The sequence below is a fragment of the Kuraishia capsulata genome, genomic scaffold (assembly GCF_000576695.1).
Source record: "Kuraishia capsulata CBS 1993 genomic scaffold, Kuraishia_capsulata_scaffold_5, whole genome shotgun sequence".
Classification (NCBI taxonomy): Eukaryota; Fungi; Ascomycota; class Pichiomycetes; order Pichiales; family Pichiaceae; genus Kuraishia; species Kuraishia capsulata.
Window position 1 is genome coordinate 1,344,068 of NW_019172954.1, and position 17,689 is coordinate 1,361,756.

Below are 17,689 nucleotides of genomic sequence, written 5' to 3' on the forward strand. Positions count from 1 at the left end.
GAAAAGTTTACGCTACAGGTGATGCCTACTGTGAAATTCCACACTTGGTTCGATTGATGATGCTACTAAATGATATCACGCTTACTCATGTTTCCCACTGAAAAATCCCTCTGTTTGTTATTTTTTATGAAGTCGGAGCGCTGTCGTCTGTTATACCCAAATCCAGTACGTTCTCTCTAAAATGACCCAGTGACATTTGCGACTTCCTGATACAAATTTCAGCATCCTTTCTGTCTTTTACCTGCATTTCATCTCCACTACTTATAAACGAATCGTATGTGTCGTAATCAGTAGTGTCGAAAGTGTTGTTTTTGCTGGAATTGTCCATTTCAGCAGGGGTCTCTTTGGCCATTGGCGATGCGGATGGTAAATGAATGTTGGTGATGTTTACTTTGCTGGCTGTTTCTTTATTCGCCAATGCTGTCTCGATGGCCGTTTTCATGGTATTGTTCTTTTTGCGCTTGAAAATCCCGAATAAACTGAATTTTTTATCCTTTTTTATGCCACGGGACTCCTTGGTATTGGGCTTGGGCTTGGTAACCCTGGTTGCCGTAGACCCAGTCAGAAAGCTTTTCAACACATCTCTTGAGAGCTTGTGCTTTAGAGTCTGTCTCTCGGGAAGTTTGATGTAAGTCCTGTACTCCACCGGTTGCTCGACTATTTGCTCGACTGGCTTTGGCTGCAGCAGCTTCTCTGAACTTTGAGCCCCATATGTGGTTGGAGCTGTGGGTGTGCTAGAGGCTTCTGAAAAGATACTCGTTGTTGATCTTTTTTCCCTCAAAGTTGAATCCTCAAGGATCACGGGCAGTCCACCAGAGTCTGACATGGTGCTCATTGTTACGACTTGGGGCTCAGATGTGTCATTGAGTTAAGCTTAAGTACTCGTATCGAGGCTTCTGCTTCAAGGTCTCGGTATATGTTGATATTTTGCCGTTTTGGGTATATTGCATGAGATGCGTTTCAACGAGCACACGACCTGAAATTAGATCATGTGAGCCGCACGTGGTGTCTCAGGATAAATTCATGAAATCGCAGAGAACTGCGCAAGTCTGAAAATATTCTGAGAAATTACCAGATGTAGCTGAATCAATGTAGTGATATCACACAGACTTATTACGGAGAAAGCAAAGTCCATAAGTTCTATCGTATCTGGGCATAAATGCGTATGTAGTCGAGTGCTCTGAGCTGCCAATGCAACTCGCTTGGTTTTATTCATATACCCCCGAATGTTGGCCAGTTCCTAGGGTATTATTGTTATTGTACTGCTTGCTCCGAGTCCAGCCGTTGAACGCTTGATGTGTCTTTTGCGGTGCATTCACGTGGGCCATGTCAGGACTGCCTGGCTGGTTGTATCCTTGATACTCGTTTGAAACCACTTGGAACGGATCCGTAGCCAATTTGGCTCTCATTTCAATCCTTCTGCGGAGTTGAGTGTGGACAATGGCGGCGTTTCGGGTGGAACATCCATTCAACCAGGTGAGCAATGATCCAATCACGGGTGGCAGGGAGATCAGGAAGTCAAATGCTATGTTCGCTTCCATTTTGGCAATCGTTTTCCCATCAAGATCAATTCCTCTTTGAGCCATCCTGATGAGTTTGGAGTGCACCAAGTACATCAGTATGGATCCGATACCGGGCAGCAGAATCACCAGTGGTCCAAGACCAATGCCACAGTCTACAGGATAACATCCCATAAAACACTTATCATCCAGCCACGCGCGTTTTTGAATCTTCTTCCAGAGTTTAATCTCTTCTTTGGTGGCGCCCTCAGGCAGTTTCCTCTTCCTCTTGGAACCGTCCGGAAGCTCCTCCACGTACGGGTCTTTGGTCTGCATATGATCCCCCGCGAAATCGTTCCATTTGTCTACAGCATAATCCAAACCGGCATCTTGTAAATATCCAGTAATTAGTGAAGTCATCTCCCCTTAGGGTGGTCTGGTTCGATTGACACAGCTTGCATCAAAAGTTCAAGTTAAGGCTGTCTCCCGTACGGATTGCTAGAATAGGTCGTGTACCTGACTCGGCCCCGGTTCCCAAAATGGGATTAGATACGAAGACCTTCTAGGATTCGTTTTGGTAGATCTAGTTTGCAATCGCAACGTGGTAAATTGGAAAACTCTCGTCCTTTGTAATAAAGAATAGCATGTCGAACCCAAAAGGTTCCAGGATCTGGGTTGATGGGTGTTTTGATTTCGCGCATCATGGTAAGAGGTTTTTGCTTTGTTCAGATGAAATTTCAGGCCGCTAACAATTCAGGCCATGCTGGCGCAATGCTTCAGGCGAGACAGCTGGGAAAAGAGTTGTATGTCGGGGTTCACTCAGACGAGGAGATCCTCGAGAATAAAGGGCCAGTCGTGATGCATTTGGCAGAACGAGTCATTGCTGTCCAGGGATGCAAATGGTGCACTGAGTGTGTCCCCAATGCTCCGTACGTGACTGATCCAGATTTCATGAAGGCACACGGGTGTAATTATGTTGTTCACGGAGACGATATTACTACTGATGCAAATGGAGAGGACTGCTACAGAGTGGTGAAGGATTTGGGGATGTTCTTGGTGGTCAAAAGAACTCCTAACATTTCCACCACGGACTTGGTAGGCAGGATGCTGGTTCTTACGAAATCCCACCATATTCCGAGTATTACGCCGTATGACTGGCTTTCATACAAGACTGACAAAGAATCTTTGGCCTTGCACACACTTCTCCTCAATGACTCAGTGGAAAGGTTTCAGATGTACTCCAGTGCTGAAGACGGACTCAGTCCAGGGTCTGCGGTTTTCGTCTACACCCCAGAAGACCAGAAATTAAATGCGTTGGTGAATCCCGAGTCTCAAAAGTGGTCGAACTCGCCGAAGATTTACTATATAGATGGAGGTTTTGATCTGTTCAACCCCGGTCATATCATAGCTTTAAGGATGGTCAAAGAGATGGCAGCCAAAGAGGATGCATTGGTCTTGGTGGGTCTAAATGATGATACTACCATTAACAAAGCCAAGGGCCTGAATTTTCCCGTTATGAACCTCTTTGAGCGTTCTTTGTGTGTGCTGCAGTCTAAATACGTCGATGGTCTGATTCTTGGAGTTCCGTCCGTCACCTCGTTGCAGTTCCTCAAAACGATTCCCGGCGAAGTCGTCAAGGTGTGCCATGGCCCGACTGCTGACGTTGACTCCTACTATTCAGAGGTGAAAGCGGCCGGATTATACCTGGAGCTTGGGCCTCACGAATATGATGACATGTCGACCGAGGTGATCATTAATCGTGTTCTGGACAACAGGAAGAGCTACGAGGAAAGGCAGAGAAAGAAGGGCTGGAAGAGCGAAATAGAGAAGCAGTTGCTAGAACAGGAAAAGACCGCATAGTTAGATTTTTAGTTTGAGCCATTTAATTGAGTCAATATTGTAAACAAGTATTATCATTTTTTTCAGCCTGTTGAAATGGTTGTTAAATTGGCTGTTGACTATGTGCATGATATCCGATAAGGCGATAAGCAAGACCTCGTGATCTGCTATCTGAATTTTTCACTCATCGAGCTCGGTTCAATTCAGAGAATCCACTCCTGCATTGCTCCCATTGACACGCCTCCGAATTTCAATGATTTCTAGAATTATCCTCTAGAATGAATTTGTTTCATCATGCCAAAAAATATGCTACTTCTACTTTTGTGAGATGTTTTGCCAGTCATTCGCCAGCGCTCTCCAATTGGGTGCGGTCCTCGGTGCATGAGCTGAAGAAATCTCGATTCCAGGCGTATCTGACTCGTTTGGACTCGCCTGATGAGGTCCCTGGACTCATAGACAATCTACTACAAGAGAAAAGTATTAAAAAGGCCACCCATCCCACCATGTATGCATGGAGAACGGCCACATTTGAGAAAGGCAAAATCTCTCATTTACAGCAGGGATCCCATGATTGCAGAGAAGGTGGAAGCGGAGATAGAATATTGACTCTATTAGAGCAGATACAAGCGATAAATTTGTTGGTAGTTGTGACGCGATGGTATGGTGGTACGCCCTTGGGCCCTGCTAGATTCAGGTGTATCAGCGACGTGAGCTATGAGTCGTTGGAAAAAGCTGGTATTTGGAAGCCTCATGACACAAGAGGTCAGATTCGTGATGCAGCGAATATTATTTTGAAAGAATGATGGTGATTGTTTATGGCAATGGCAGTGGCTGAGTTTCTGCTAGACTCTCTTGCTTCATGGTCTCGAGCAAGATATCCTTCTCGAACCAGGTTTTCTCGATCCATTTCTCCATTCTCCTCCTCTTCACAGGAAGTCTGGATGTGAGTCTTGCCTTGACGTGAATATGAATTTTAAAAGTCGAGGGCTTTGAGCAAAGTATTTCAAGCAGACTAGGTGGTTTGAAAACTCCTTCCATTCCGGGACCATCAAGTTCATCCCAGTCATGTGTTTTCCTGGAGTAGAGGATAGTCACGTCGTATAGTCTGGTGAATGCAGTACTCCTCAAAGCTGAAAGAGTATTGATTGTTCCCGAAAATCGTGGATACAACACATTGGTCAGCTGGGGAAGATAGTATTTCTGCCACATAGTGTTTTGTGTGTCAGCGTCTGACCTGGTCCATATGTTCACTTCAGGAAACAGCACTATCCATTCGCGATTCCTAGTGTTTCTCGTTGTGGAAAAGAGCTGCACCACAGAAGCGCTATCCAGCTCCCAATTTTCATCGCAACTCACGATGTTTTTGAGTAGCTTGAGACTTGGGATTTTCCATATCAAGAACCAAGAGAAAAACTGGACCTTCGGTAGCGTTAGCGAGTTTGGTATGGAAGCCTTAACCTCAGAGTTGGCAAGTCTGCTCGCTTCGGTCATTGCTGCCCTTTGGGCTAAATACGCAAAGAGAATGTGATCAACCAAAGAGCAATGGTTTGCTGGATGAAGTCAGTATTTTGACATAGAATATCAAGAGTGTCTCAAACTCACACATCATTATGGAACAATCGGGCTCCATTTCATCGCCCGATACACTGACTTCGACTTTGTTCAGCTCCTACTAGAATGTTAGCCCTGAGCGGAAATGCAAAGACAAGAACAATAAACATCACACACAAGAATATAGATACAGATGTTCCAGAACCCCGTGATTGTGGATTGTTTGCAATCCAGTGTGATCTGGGGCATCACAACGTTTGCTATGGCTGTAAACAGCGCTAGAACATGGTACGCGGTAAGATAGACTAGGAGGAATAACAACAGGAAGATTCCTCTCACATAATCGCGGTTTCTATTGGGCGCCAAAGGAAATAATCCAAGATGGTTGATGAGTTCCATTTTCGAAGTAACCTGGTGATCTATTGGAGATGAATAATGATAGAAACGCCGCACGCGCGAATTCATTCAGAGATGGGCGTATCTCGGCTAAATAAATGTCCGAATCAAATTAGGGTATACACGCCAAATCTACGCTTCACTCATTTCGTCAAATCGTTATTTGATTATTTAAACCAGTCAGTCAACCCCTAATACCTGTTATTACTACGGCTTGAGGAGTGGGAATAATACCCGTTGTAGCCATGGGCCTGTTTGGAGCCGGGCCTGGTGTTCATCATAGGAATCACGCCCGGAACAGGCGAATATGACATGGGCATTCCCGGCATAGGAACAGCCTGGCCTGTAGGACTGACTCCTCCTTGAACTGGTATGAAGCCCGGTTGAGCTCCAGGTATAAACTGACCGGGTTGCATGTGGGGGAAGAATCTCTGCTGTCTATCATCGAAAACAGGCTGTGGCATCATTTGCATCATGTGAGGCATCATTGGAGGCATTCCCGTAGGAGAAGCAGAGCCCATTGTTTGAGGCATGATTGGGGGAGGTACTCCGTAGAACTGTCTAGCTTGGCTTCCAACGACACGCTCTTGAACCACTGAGAAAGCCTTGGTGTAGGACTCATCAACGGTAGTGTGCCACGTTGGGGGAGTCACGAATGGCTTCTCAACAGCAACGATGGCTGTTCCGTTCTTTGCGTTTTTCTTCGCGGTCAAGAGAACGTTGAAAGATGACACAAGAATCTCGCCTGTATTTGAGCTCTTGGTGGGGACTTTGGACCCAAAGAAAGACTGGGATGTTCCATGCTTTTTCGGACGAACACTTGGAGTGGACGGCTGTGAAGCAGGCGAATTTCTCGAGCTTTCTTTGTAACTCGCCATTGGGGAAAATGACATGCTTGAAGGGTTCATCTTAAATGGGGTGACATTCTTGATATCAAGCTTCTTCTTGACCACTGGTTTGGTTGAAGGCGAAACAGAACGTGCAGCTGGAGAGACATCATTTGGAGTCTCGGCAATCTTCTTCACATTTGTAGCAGCCGCCTTTTCGTCTCCCTTGGTGGCTTCTACCTTTTTCAAAATCTCATCCTGTTTCACCTTATCCTTGGACAGGATCGGCAGCAGGTCGGGAGGGAACTTCTGAGGAACCTTGAAGTTTGCAGCAAACTCTTTGAGAGAGTTGATCTCGGACTGGGCATTGATTCTCATAGCTTCAGTACTGAAGTGTGAAGGCCCTCCAGGTGTCTGGGTCCTGGCGGTCTTCTGTGCAACTTGCGGTTTAGATGGAATAGACGTAGACACCTTTGCAGGTTCGACCGCCGAGCTGGAAATGATAGCCGGATCGTTGTGGAAATTCGCAGCTCTCTGCTTTGGTGTAACATACTTCCCCTGAACAATCGGCTTCAATTGGGACGGAGTTGAATTCTTGGAGTTGGACTTTAGGATGTCCATCAAGGCATCACCACCGTTTCTGTCTACTCCAGAGTACTTGTCTTCCTCGTCCATTCCACTGTCATCAACCACCAATCCTCTTTCTTCAGCAAGGTGGATGTTTCCGTCGTGAGCTTGGCCTTCGATCTCCTTGGCCAGTCTCTCTGCCTCCCTCAATCTCTCCTTGTAATCAGGTGCATCAGTATTGATTCTGGTGGTGTAAAGATTTTCGTCAAATGTGGAGTCAATGCCAAACTTTTTCTTGTTGACTTCGAACTGATCCCACTTTGAAGAATGAGAATTCTCCTCTAACCCCCCAAATGTCAGTTTATCGCCTTCTTCGGGAACCCATCTCTCAAGCTCACGTTCCTCGGTCGGCTTGAATCCAGAAATATCGGTGTCAGTCTTGAATCCCGCTGACCTTTCTTTGGTGAGCGATTCCTCTGAAGACGACACGGTTGTGTCAGACTTCTCCAGATTCACCTCATCAACCTCAAAAGACATGATGTCGTTTGACAGGATGACCAGGGACTCGGGTAAAGTCTCTCTTTCCTCACCAGGAGCCAGATACTCAACCTTGGGGTATTTCAACACGACAGACACACCGCTGGAATCGAGGCCCGAGGTGCTGTAGAGCAAGCCCGCGTAACGGGTTCCAGAGCCAATTGTGACAGTGGCCTTGGAACCAATGGATTTGACCAGCGCATAGAGCAATCGGTCCTCCATGTGTTTGGCAACTGAGTCAGCATCGTCTCCTGACTGACGGTTTTCTGGGGTCGAGCTGTTGGACTTCCTTGACCCGTTACTGTGACCGGTACCAGCCACGGAACCACTAGTCCAGTTTCTGGAGCCGGAGCGACGGTGCGAGCCCGAAACCCCAGGCTTGCCTCTATCACCGTTGGAAGATGTTCTTGGCCCTGACATTGACTTAATAATATCAAATGAATGATTATCCAGTCTGTTGAGCCAAGAAGGATTTGTGTTGCCAAAACTAAGCCACTGTGTGAGTGAAAAAGCCGATGGAAACTGAACAAAAAAAGACCCAATAAACTGCCAAAACCTTTTCCAAGTCCTCTTCGTCAAGCGACAATTAACCGGAAGTTAATTCTGGTTAATCGGGTTGATTGGACACGAAAGGTATCTGGAGTGATGACGGCTCTGGACCCCTCGACAAAACCCACCATCGTGGTATGAGCCCTTACCCCTGGGAAATTGCGTGTGTGCGGCTCGGGCTGGTGAAAAAATGGTACATTGAAATGTAAGTCTGAGGCAATTTACTGTCATTATTGCATTACCCATTATCTTGATATTTTTAATTTTATTCCTATATTTCATGTCTTCTTACTCACCATCCCCACCAAATTCCCCAGCCGCGAACAATTATCAGTAAGCTCCACCACCGAAGGCATATCGTGGTAAATCATACCTATCTTCCCATCAAGTCTCCGTAACAGATCAATGATCTCCTCATCATTGGACGGGTTGTATCGTTTTTCATCTGTTTCCAATGATAATTCATGCCGCAGATCGATCGCAGATGAAGATATTGACTTCTGGCTGATAACAGGTGGGGTTTTCATGAGGTTGCCCTCATTCTTCTCCAACAACCGTATGTTCTCCGCTGCATTGCGCGAAAAGTTGTTTTTATAAGCCTCGGCTCTTTTGAGAGCCCTCTCCTCTCGTTTCAGAGTTTCCTGGAGAGCCTCCACCTGCTGGAAACTAGTTGAGAGTTCGGCCTCTAACCTCAACTTTACCCTCTGTAGCTCCTGAACATCGAAATCCCGTATCTTGTCTCCTGGAGGCAATTTTGTCCTTTGTAGTTTTGGAACAAGGTCATCAAGCAGCTGTTTCAGCACTAGACCACTTTTGCTTTGAAGTTTTCCGGATCCCCCCATTTCAACAGAAACAGCAGTAGCTAACATTCTCAGTCTAGACTCTATGCTATCTGCCAAGTCCGGACTTATCACATTCCAGATCCGTTGCACTTGGGCTCTGGGTACCACTTTCGTAAAGGTCTTCAATTCCACCGTGTTGGCATTTACTTCGTGCGAGTTAGGCTTTTTTTTGCGGATGTGCTCCAGATCGCCATCTGTATCACCTTGCCGTACTGTATTTCGGGAAACCCTCTTTCCAGTCACTAAATTCTTCCGGCTCCTCTTTGTCGAGACAACTTTTGACGAGGGTGATACAAGCCCCGAATTGGGCGTTTCTTGTGTTGCTGTCTCCATTAGCGTATTGGATGGCTATATCTATAATGTTCCAATCCCTGTTTGGCAGATGAGAACATCATATACCAGACGCGTCTGATGGAGTAGTGCTATTTCCAAAAGTACGCCGCATATACTGCATAAACCTTCGACAACGAAAATTAGGTAACTAGCTAGATATACATAAATAACTTCTGGTCATGTAAAATACTCGAGTCAGGAAAGTCCAAAAATCTGATTTCCGGGTCTTCTCCATCATGTAGACTGTTGAGAAGGGCATTCGACTGAACTGGTTGCACCTTTTCGGAAATGGTTCCAATAGTGATGTGTGGGATCTTTGGAGTCTGGGCACCAGGTTTGTTCGCGACAGGGAAGTTTGTTGGATTTCCATCTGCTTTTCCCGACAAAATCTCGGCTTCAATGCACATGAGTTGATGGTTCCAGACCAATCTCTTAAGGCAAATATCTGCGGTCAGTTTTTCGTTGAAGAGCGGAGCACGCTTCGATGCGCCATGCATGTTCCTCTGCACTGCAAACAATTCATTACCATAAGTTTTCCAGACTTGCGGGTTTGTCCTCGATTCTAGTCTGTGGATAAGAGTGACGTGGAATGTCTCTTGGACCCTGTTATTCTGTTTCAAAAACGGCAAAAGAGAGTCATCCATGGCTCCATTCGAGAGCAGGAGCTGTTCGATATGTTCAAGCACTTCAGAAGAGATAGAAATCCCATAGTACTGAGGATTCAGTTTTTTCTCGCTCTTCACGATTTTGGTAATTGTGGGCTTGTATTCCAAAGATTTCGTGAACGCATCTAATATTCTTTCGTGAGAGGGCATGGTGGGTACCAAGTCTGGATAACGCTCGTTTAAACAGCTCAGAATTTTTTCAACATTATTCAATGTCGAGTTTTCGTTCTCAACAGAAAGGTCTATCACGAGATCAAATAGCTTATCTGGATTTCTGCGTGGATCAACAGGCTGGTACCTGTTGAAGAAGCCTTTCATGATTCCGTTCACCAATCCAGGGCCATCCGTCTCAACCTTGATAGACTGGTGATTATCTCCCCTTGATAGTACTCTTTTGGTGGTGATATCCCACACTGTATCTTGATCGTCACGTACCTTATAGTTCAGGCAAATGAACTCGAACGCGCAATGAGGCAAGTCCCTTCCAAATTTTTCAAATTGGTCGAAAAGGTGTTGTCTTTCTCTAAACTGGTGATTGTTGCGGTCTATAATGACTGCAGGTGAACAAATCAGTAGTTCCAACGCTCCTCTCACCAACTTGTCTCCCACAGGTGATGGTATATTATCATTTTGAATGTGAGACCATGAAGGAAATAAGTTCACCATCGTGAGAGCCGTTGTGGTTTTACCACATCCAATAGTTGCGACTGGAACCAGAACATACTTGGTTTCTTTCGACAGCTGAAGCTTTGAGTCCACACTGTTTGCCAGTCCCTCAGCACTTTCTTCAAGGATGAGCTCAATACCACGCTTTCCACGATGGTTAAGATATTCTTCTCTTAAGCTGATAATTCCATGGTTGTTGAGATAATTCTCCTTCAACTCAGGGCTCGCAGATAGTATTGGAATCACAAAGTTGAGGTAATCAAGAACAGCCAGTCTGTGCTGCTTAATCTTCATTTCCTGTACTTTTTTCCCGCCGATAAACTCTTTCGTTACCTCACGAAACTGTCTATAGAGTAGATACGGCTCCTCAAATTTGTACTTGAAAAAAAAGTCCAGACCTTCGCGCTTGCACCTGACGACGAATCCTTCCGTCTCTCTCCCTTTGTAGGTGCCCGTCTTAGAGCACTCCTCGAGAAAAGCAAACAAATTTTCGACATTAGATTCCTTGAAGTAATCAACCTTCATGAACCCAAATTTCTCTCCAAATTTCTCCACGTAGCTCATAGGGTACGTTTTGAAGGTTGGCATATTATAGTTTAAGCCATGCAGGTAGAGCCCAGAGTTATCTCCTTTGTATGGCAGGACATGCTCTTCGAATTCATCGTCGCAATACTCAACCACAGCAGTACATCCCAACTCTTGAAGAGCTTCGGCAAGCTCCTGGCGCTGAATTCCGTGCTTTTTCAACTGGTTTTCTAAAGCCGATTCAGCTGTGGTGGCATGGTTCTTCGTGGCATCGTCTCTTTTTCCAGTTGAGTGTTTCGAACAAACCACCAGACTTCCATCGGGTAATGTCGAAATGAACGCTATACACCCATTTTCCTTAATAGAAACCTCGTAGGGTCCCTGTGTAGTTCGCACTATGACTTCCTTCCTGGTGCTCTTCACCTCATCCACACTGAAGAATTTGTCGTATCCTCTGACTGCAACCACATGAGTGTTTCTGCTCTCGTCAAAACACGTGAAAAGTCCCCTTGCGTGCGATGGCAGTTCCGTACTATCATACTCCCACTCGTTGAACTTCCATGAGTCCAAGGTATATTTAGAACCATCCACCTTGAAGTTTGATCTCTTGGCCTTTCCGAGAACCCTTCCAATCTTGCGGGAAGCCTCTTCTAACGCATCGCACAGTTGATCGGGGCTCCTTGCCAGCTCACTTGCCGTTGCCGGAATCGGCTCGAATGGTATCAAAGTTGACATTGGCGGTAGTAACAGGGTCTAATTGCGATAAATCCAAGCCATTTGAGAAGGTGAAAAATCTAAGTACACCCTCGGAAAACCAAAGTAACATTTACTCATCGCGCAGCCAAAAGGCTGTTATCGCCCTCGGTTTTCCGAGGGTATATCCGAGGCACCATCCGCTCATCGCGACATTCCCCTCGTCGCGATCTGATGAGACCTATTCCAACACAGTGTTGAATCAGACATAAGTTCATGGCTATACGACTTTCATTTTGCTCATGACCACCGAGGAATTACTCATTGATGTTGACGAGGCCGATGTGGCGGTTTTAGATGACAATCTGAGGTCGATACGGCAAATTGGCCAAACCATGAGCTCCTCGTTAAAAGATATACAGGATCGAGCTACTAGTTCATCCAGGAACATCTCGCCATTGGTTCGCAGTTCGAAGAAACTGGGAATGTACCATACGAACATAGTGGAGAGTTTTGAGGTGATAAAGGTGATAAAGAGCTATGCGAAGCGGGCATCACAGCTGGAGGCTGTGTTAAACGACAGCGAATCGATCAGGAAGGTCGGGGTGAAGGGCTTTGTTGATATTCTGAACAAAACGAACGCGTTAAAAGACGAGATTCAAAACGCCGGACTACAAGATTTTGAGGGCATCATCAGTGGATTGAGGAGCTCTGTTACCGAAGGATTGCTGTACCTGCGGCTATACTACGATGACGTATTGGCGAAATATTCTCAGTCGTTTGACCCAATTCCGTATTTGGAAAAGAAAGAGCATTATCCAATTGTTCAGAAGAAGGCTCTAGATGATATGAGAATGATATTCCATTACTACTCGAAAATTGGATCTTTTGCTGAAGAAAGGCTAGTTTCGCAGAGGTCTGATATGGTGAGAATGAGTATGAAACCCCTTGAATCGTCCACAGTTCCTTCGAGTATCAAGGCAACATATGACCGTGGAAGTAATGGAATAGCGACATACAGCGAAGCTCTTATTCAGTTTGTGACTTCTGAGTCGCAATTGTATGGTGCTATAGCTGGTGAAACCGACGACGTCAAGCGCCTGTTTTCATCCGTCTTCAAGCAAGCTTTCCAGAGCTACAACGATGTCCTCAACAAGATCATAGATTTTAGTGTGACCCACACAAGTGGTCATGGACCATTGGTCTTTGAAGTCTACCACTGGGTGAACAAAGTACTTTCGAATATCCGTGCGAATATTTTTACCCCACCCACGTTCTTAGTGGAATCGATGTCCAAAGCCAAGATTCAATCTGAGAATTTCTTCAAAGAATTTTTGGTCGCCATCGACGCGAAGTTTACAGAAGGACCCGGTGCTAATCCTGTTGGTGAATCAGGTATAAGTTCTCGTGCAAGCGAATGCTTGACACGGTTGACTAAACTGGCTGACTTCCACGATCTCCTATACCCAGTGATACAAAGTATAGACAGCGGAGGATGGTATCCGCATCCAAAACCACTCTGGGCTCAAACTTTCTCTACTGTTTCTGGATCCCTGTCAGCAGATAAGGCAGATCCTCGGTTTTTACTGTCAAGTTTTTTCAGTGATGTGTTGGATGCGATTTTTGTGAATCTCGAGATTAAAAACAAGCCTTTACTGAAGAAAGAAAACCTTGGGATAATGTTGTTGGTGAACATATCTGTGGCCGAAGAGTTCATGAAAAAGACCAAGCTTGGCCTGGTTCTCGGGCAGCCTGGTACCGATAGACTCGAGAAGCTGAAGAAGAGAGCGAGAACGTATTTCAGAGACGCATGGAGTTCGTGTGCTCAGTATCTCATGGATGTGACGGTTATCAATGGGTCTGCACACGGCTCGTCTCTCACCTCAAAGGAGCGCGAGGCCATTAAAGAGAAATTTAAGAACTTCAACCACGAGTTTGAAGAGAGGTGCAAAGCGTTCAAGTCATATCGGATAACAGATCCAAAGTTAAAGAAGTATCTTGTCGACGAGATATCCTTCTTAGTGCCACTGTATGGCAGATTCTACGACAAACACTCCGGAGGAGATTTCACCAAGAATGCAAGCAAATACATAAAGTTTGACAAGTCCCAGTTGGAGCAAGCTATTCGAAGCTTAGCCAACTGATCGATCAAACATGTTCTATAATTCTGTTCGCGAATTGCCGTATTCTCTTTGATAACCAATAGCCAAACCTATAAAAACAAATGAGGATCTAACGACCCAAAGCAACACTGGGCTTTTCGCTGGATATCCGACCTGGCAACTCTTTTTCCGGCCGGTTATATGCTCCTGTGCCATTTGATGATCCTTGAAGTGTAGACATACTGGAGCCACTATTACCACTACCCTTCGATATCACGGATCGTTCATCGCTGGTTACCAGAGAGGTGGTATCTGTATTGTCTGGCAGAGCCAGCGAGTCTTGATTTTCCGCAGTTAAATCAGCAGAAAGGTCTGTAGGTCTTTCATGGTTGTCTTCTATAGGCAATGTCTCCATATCGCCCCGATTGGATCTGAAGAAAACCGATTTTGATGAAAGCTGAGGGGGTGATGGTTGCACAGCTTTGTTCCGGAATGCATTTCTTGGAGGATGCATTCCGAAATCCATTGGCTGCCATATGTTGTTGTCTAAATATGTCGCTGAGTCGTTCTGGATGTTTTGAGAGTAGAGACTGGTGATGTCAAACGATTGTTCTCTATCTCTGAAAGAGGGTGGTTCAACCATCGACCCACGACGAGAGTTTCCATATGCCGAATTTCTTCCGCTTCGAGATTCGTTCCTGAGCAATGGTTCAGCCAAAATTGGGTCAAATGCAGATAACTCTGAAGCAATGGAAAGTGGCACCGATCTCTCTGAAGAGAAGGACGACCCGCGACGATGCACATCTGCAGAAGAAGTGTCCAAAGCGGTATTTAAATTCACATCTCTTTCTGGAGAAACAGAAAGTTCCTTCTGAGCATCGTTGACTCCCAACATGGACGAGATATCGCGGTGCGTTCTGTTTGCAGGAGCTGGTGAAGGTGATGCGTGCCTAGATCTGGGAGGATTTGGCGATGTGGCACGAGCAATTGGATCCGGCATGTCAGGAGAAAGACCCTGGAAGTTGAAATTTCCAGCCAAATCGCCATTAGACTGCTGTCTCCTGCTTTCAGGGTGCATATGTGGGATTCCGTTTGGCGGGATCGAAGAGTAAGCCGGTGGGTCGGAGAACGGAGGTGGTGCAATATCTGCGTCAAACGGAGGAGGGTCAAACGAAGGTCTTCTGATAAGCTGAATAGGCCTCGTTAATTTGGCTGTGACAGACGTGCTGGAACGACCACGAGCAGCCAGCTCCGGAGAAACCATCATCTCCGGGGTAATAGCTGGTGAAAACGGCACTGCCTGTGGTGACTTCAGCTCCTCTGGTATATTCGAGGGTTGATACAGATTTGCACCCAGATGAAAGTCTGGTGACATAATTCCGTCCAGCGAATTCTCAATAGGCACAACCCCAGGAGAAAGAGGGATATCGTCGTAATAAGCGTGTGTAGATGGGTCTGGTGCTGCTTGTTCAGCATATGATGTATACGCCGGCAATAGCGTATTTGCATGGACCGCCAGCGGTGAAAACACATGCATTGGTGAGTCAATGGATATCTCAAAATGTTTTCTTTTCTTTGGGTCTGCAGCTGTCGGATTTGCCTTGGAGACCCTGATGCAGAGCTTGATCCAGTGATGGGACTGGATATCCGTATGAGAAGTATCGGGATGAAGACGATGTTTATCGTTCAGTTTTTCAGGAACGTACACCTGGAACTCAAATTCCCGCGCAGTGATTTCATTATCGTCAACTGCAAGTAGCGAGTCGACACCTTCGGGAGGTTTGTGCTCCAATAGCAGGTACTTCTTGACGGGCTCCATCCTGTGCACACGCTTACCCCTGCAGTAATATTCCATGTGCTCTGTGAGATACACGCGCAGTCTGTGGATCTTTATCTTGGCCAACGGGGTGAGCTTGAAGGCCATGGGCAGGAACGTGTTGAGTACCACCACCTTGGATGAGATGATGATATCGTAAGCTAGCTGGTTGTCCCATTCCTTACTGATGGATATAGGTTCACTTTCCTCGGAAGACTCCTCCGAAGGAGTCCTAACCACTGTGACCGGCTGGGTAGCAGAAAGCGAGCTCTTGAAAGCGCCGCTTCTCTCTAAAGTGGCCTCCAGGTTGTATACGACCGAGCCAAATGTCAGATCGATGGACTCAGGCAAAGAAGAGGGTATCGGATGCTCGAAATTGTAGATGTAGTCTCCGGGAATGAACGTCTTCATAGCACTTGCATCATCGTTCGATCTCACAGAGGCCAGGTCGCTGGAATCGGCTAGCTGTTTGAAAATGTTGGGAGTCGACCTTATCGGTGAAGGAGAAGCTGCTCTTCGCAGCGAAGCGAACATGGACGAAGCAGTGGGCACAATACCTTGATCATCTCTCCAACTGGTAATAGGTGATATAGTCGCATCTAGCGACAAGTTTGCCACGTCTGCATTGGGCTCATCCTCCTTCAGTGGCAAGTATACGTCAGCATTGTTTCTGGTGGTCTCCGATACCGGATAGGCCTGGTTCCAGTTGAAAAACGGCCAGTTGTGTTGCATCAAAGTGTTGGATTCCACTGTTTCGGATTTCCGTGGAGGGATGCCTTCCGGCCAATCTGTCCTGGAGGTCCCCAGGAATTTGAGATTGATATTCTTCACCTTGACGGGTTTGAGGACCCGTATAAAGAGGCATCCTCTCAGCAAGACTGGCGGTCTTGATTTCAACTCTGTCTCATCGAAACCTTGAACAAACAAGGTGGGTTCTGCCAGAATGATATAGAGCTTGACCGAGGCAGACTGGGCCAACGGCTTTGAGGGCAACTTCACCAGCGTCTCGTGACTCAGGGCTTGTCTCGGGAATAGGGGGGACTCCGGGTAGTCACCGTTTGTGCCCACCATCTCTGGAGAAAGTATGCAAAAGAGAGGCACAGAGGTCTTGACGGATTTTCCGAAGTCTTTGAAGAACGAAAAAGCTTTTTATTGTTCAAGTGGGCCGTGCCGATAACGGCAAAGACCGGTAAGGAGGAACGGCATAATGGCGATGTTCCAGGGGACGTGCGCAGCACACTGAATCTGTCAGATAAGCGTAATCGGGTCTATTTTCCGAAAAGAGAGAAGAGGCTGGAACTGGAAATTATTAGTAGGGCATATAAACGATAAAGGTAATCTAGAGGCATGAGGACTTCGGCCTCATAAATGAAGCAAAAACTGAATAATTTTGCATAGCGGCAATCATACCGTCTCTATTTCGTTAATTGTCTCCAGAAAACTGGAATTTTCTGCAAATTAGACAAGTATAACACACTAGTTCGCCAGCCGTCATTCTTAGTTAAGAGCCTTCCTCTTCAATTCATTCATCTGCAGAATCAACGATTCTCCGTTCAGATCGGGCAGCATGTCCTCAATTGTTTTGAGACTATCACGAGGAATCCTCGGCGCCACCAGCACGCCGCCAAGGCTCTTTTGCAATGACTTGTTCTTGGCTGATCCGGATGGTATCACGTTCATATCCATTCCCCTCAACTCAACAACGCGCGACTTTATCTTGCTGAGATTGCTGATAACGTCATCCGAGTCCCCGTCCGTCGTTCCTTCATTTCTTTTCTTCATATTCAGCAAAACATCGTTGATCTTAATCAGCTCGTAGTAATTGTTGTAGATGATGGATTTGATCTCCGACTGGTTGGAGTTGAGTTCCTCGCATATTTTGTTCTCCACCTTCAGCAGCGTTTTGAATTCAGAACTTTTCACAAACTCCTCAAAGTCTTCAAGGCTGGGCTCTTTTGTGTCGGTATTGGGCCCGTCATCCGGTTCGTCCGTTGTTGCTTGTTGGATTTCTGTGGGTTGAACTGGTTGTGCTTCTGCACGCTCTTCTGCGAGCTCCTGAAGCCTCTGTTTCTGTGACTCCTGAAGTTTATAGAATTCCTTGAGGGCCTGTCGCCTGTTAGTACTGAGATTTGATGTAATCTTTATTCCCTTTTTGTGCGATAATGTCTCCGTCATTGTGATGGAAAATGTAGAGGAAAGAAGCGCATTGCAGAGTACAGCGAAGTTGATGATGGTATCAAGCACTATCAAGATTGCCCTGGGTCAAATGGCAGAGGATTAAT

The 17,689-nt window shown here is 46.1% G+C and overlaps 12 protein-coding genes across 12 annotated transcripts; 3 read left to right on the forward strand and 9 right to left on the reverse strand.

Annotated features, from left to right (window-relative positions):
• Positions 1 to 124: 124 nt before the first annotated feature.
• KUCA_T00004700001 (uncharacterized protein) lies at positions 125 to 835 on the reverse strand (the record flags this gene model as incomplete). The annotated part of the gene is made up of 1 exon (XM_022601461.1): positions 125 to 835. The coding sequence occupies one exon, from the start codon at positions 833 to 835 to the stop codon at positions 125 to 127; it is 711 nt and encodes a 236-aa protein (XP_022460706.1).
• Positions 836 to 1,208: 373 nt separating this feature from the next.
• KUCA_T00004701001 (uncharacterized protein) lies at positions 1,209 to 1,919 on the reverse strand (the record flags this gene model as incomplete). The annotated part of the gene is made up of 1 exon (XM_022601465.1): positions 1,209 to 1,919. One exon carries the CDS (start codon positions 1,917 to 1,919, stop codon positions 1,209 to 1,211), a length of 711 nt encoding a protein of 236 aa, XP_022460707.1.
• Positions 1,920 to 2,177: 258 nt separating this feature from the next.
• On the forward strand, positions 2,178 to 3,359 carry KUCA_T00004702001 (uncharacterized protein; the record flags this gene model as incomplete). The annotated part of the gene is made up of 1 exon (XM_022601466.1): positions 2,178 to 3,359. The coding sequence occupies one exon, from the start codon at positions 2,178 to 2,180 to the stop codon at positions 3,357 to 3,359; it is 1,182 nt and encodes a 393-aa protein (XP_022460708.1).
• A 257-nt stretch (positions 3,360 to 3,616) lies between these two features.
• Positions 3,617 to 4,141, forward strand: KUCA_T00004703001 (uncharacterized protein; the record flags this gene model as incomplete). The annotated part of the gene is made up of 1 exon (XM_022601467.1): positions 3,617 to 4,141. One exon carries the CDS (start codon positions 3,617 to 3,619, stop codon positions 4,139 to 4,141), a length of 525 nt encoding a protein of 174 aa, XP_022460709.1.
• A 10-nt stretch (positions 4,142 to 4,151) lies between these two features.
• Positions 4,152 to 4,829, reverse strand: KUCA_T00004704001 (uncharacterized protein; the record flags this gene model as incomplete). The annotated part of the gene is made up of 1 exon (XM_022601468.1): positions 4,152 to 4,829. The coding sequence occupies one exon, from the start codon at positions 4,827 to 4,829 to the stop codon at positions 4,152 to 4,154; it is 678 nt and encodes a 225-aa protein (XP_022460710.1).
• Positions 4,830 to 5,018: 189 nt separating this feature from the next.
• On the reverse strand, positions 5,019 to 5,354 carry KUCA_T00004705001 (uncharacterized protein; the record flags this gene model as incomplete). Its single annotated transcript, XM_022601469.1, has 1 exon — positions 5,019 to 5,354. The coding sequence occupies one exon, from the start codon at positions 5,352 to 5,354 to the stop codon at positions 5,019 to 5,021; it is 336 nt and encodes a 111-aa protein (XP_022460711.1).
• Positions 5,355 to 5,476: 122 nt separating this feature from the next.
• Positions 5,477 to 7,636, reverse strand: KUCA_T00004706001 (uncharacterized protein; the record flags this gene model as incomplete). Its single annotated transcript, XM_022601470.1, has 1 exon — positions 5,477 to 7,636. The coding sequence occupies one exon, from the start codon at positions 7,634 to 7,636 to the stop codon at positions 5,477 to 5,479; it is 2,160 nt and encodes a 719-aa protein (XP_022460712.1).
• A 407-nt stretch (positions 7,637 to 8,043) lies between these two features.
• Positions 8,044 to 8,940, reverse strand: KUCA_T00004707001 (uncharacterized protein; the record flags this gene model as incomplete). Its single annotated transcript, XM_022601471.1, has 1 exon — positions 8,044 to 8,940. The coding sequence occupies one exon, from the start codon at positions 8,938 to 8,940 to the stop codon at positions 8,044 to 8,046; it is 897 nt and encodes a 298-aa protein (XP_022460713.1).
• Positions 8,941 to 9,092: 152 nt separating this feature from the next.
• On the reverse strand, positions 9,093 to 11,531 carry KUCA_T00004708001 (uncharacterized protein; the record flags this gene model as incomplete). Its single annotated transcript, XM_022601472.1, has 1 exon — positions 9,093 to 11,531. The coding sequence occupies one exon, from the start codon at positions 11,529 to 11,531 to the stop codon at positions 9,093 to 9,095; it is 2,439 nt and encodes an 812-aa protein (XP_022460714.1).
• Positions 11,532 to 11,791: 260 nt separating this feature from the next.
• KUCA_T00004709001 (uncharacterized protein) lies at positions 11,792 to 13,633 on the forward strand (the record flags this gene model as incomplete). Its single annotated transcript, XM_022601473.1, has 1 exon — positions 11,792 to 13,633. The coding sequence occupies one exon, from the start codon at positions 11,792 to 11,794 to the stop codon at positions 13,631 to 13,633; it is 1,842 nt and encodes a 613-aa protein (XP_022460715.1).
• Positions 13,634 to 13,721: 88 nt separating this feature from the next.
• On the reverse strand, positions 13,722 to 16,478 carry KUCA_T00004710001 (uncharacterized protein; the record flags this gene model as incomplete). The annotated part of the gene is made up of 1 exon (XM_022601474.1): positions 13,722 to 16,478. The coding sequence occupies one exon, from the start codon at positions 16,476 to 16,478 to the stop codon at positions 13,722 to 13,724; it is 2,757 nt and encodes a 918-aa protein (XP_022460716.1).
• A 426-nt stretch (positions 16,479 to 16,904) lies between these two features.
• On the reverse strand, positions 16,905 to 17,582 carry KUCA_T00004711001 (uncharacterized protein; the record flags this gene model as incomplete). The annotated part of the gene is made up of 1 exon (XM_022601476.1): positions 16,905 to 17,582. One exon carries the CDS (start codon positions 17,580 to 17,582, stop codon positions 16,905 to 16,907), a length of 678 nt encoding a protein of 225 aa, XP_022460717.1.
• Between the last annotated feature and the right edge of the window lie 107 nt (positions 17,583 to 17,689).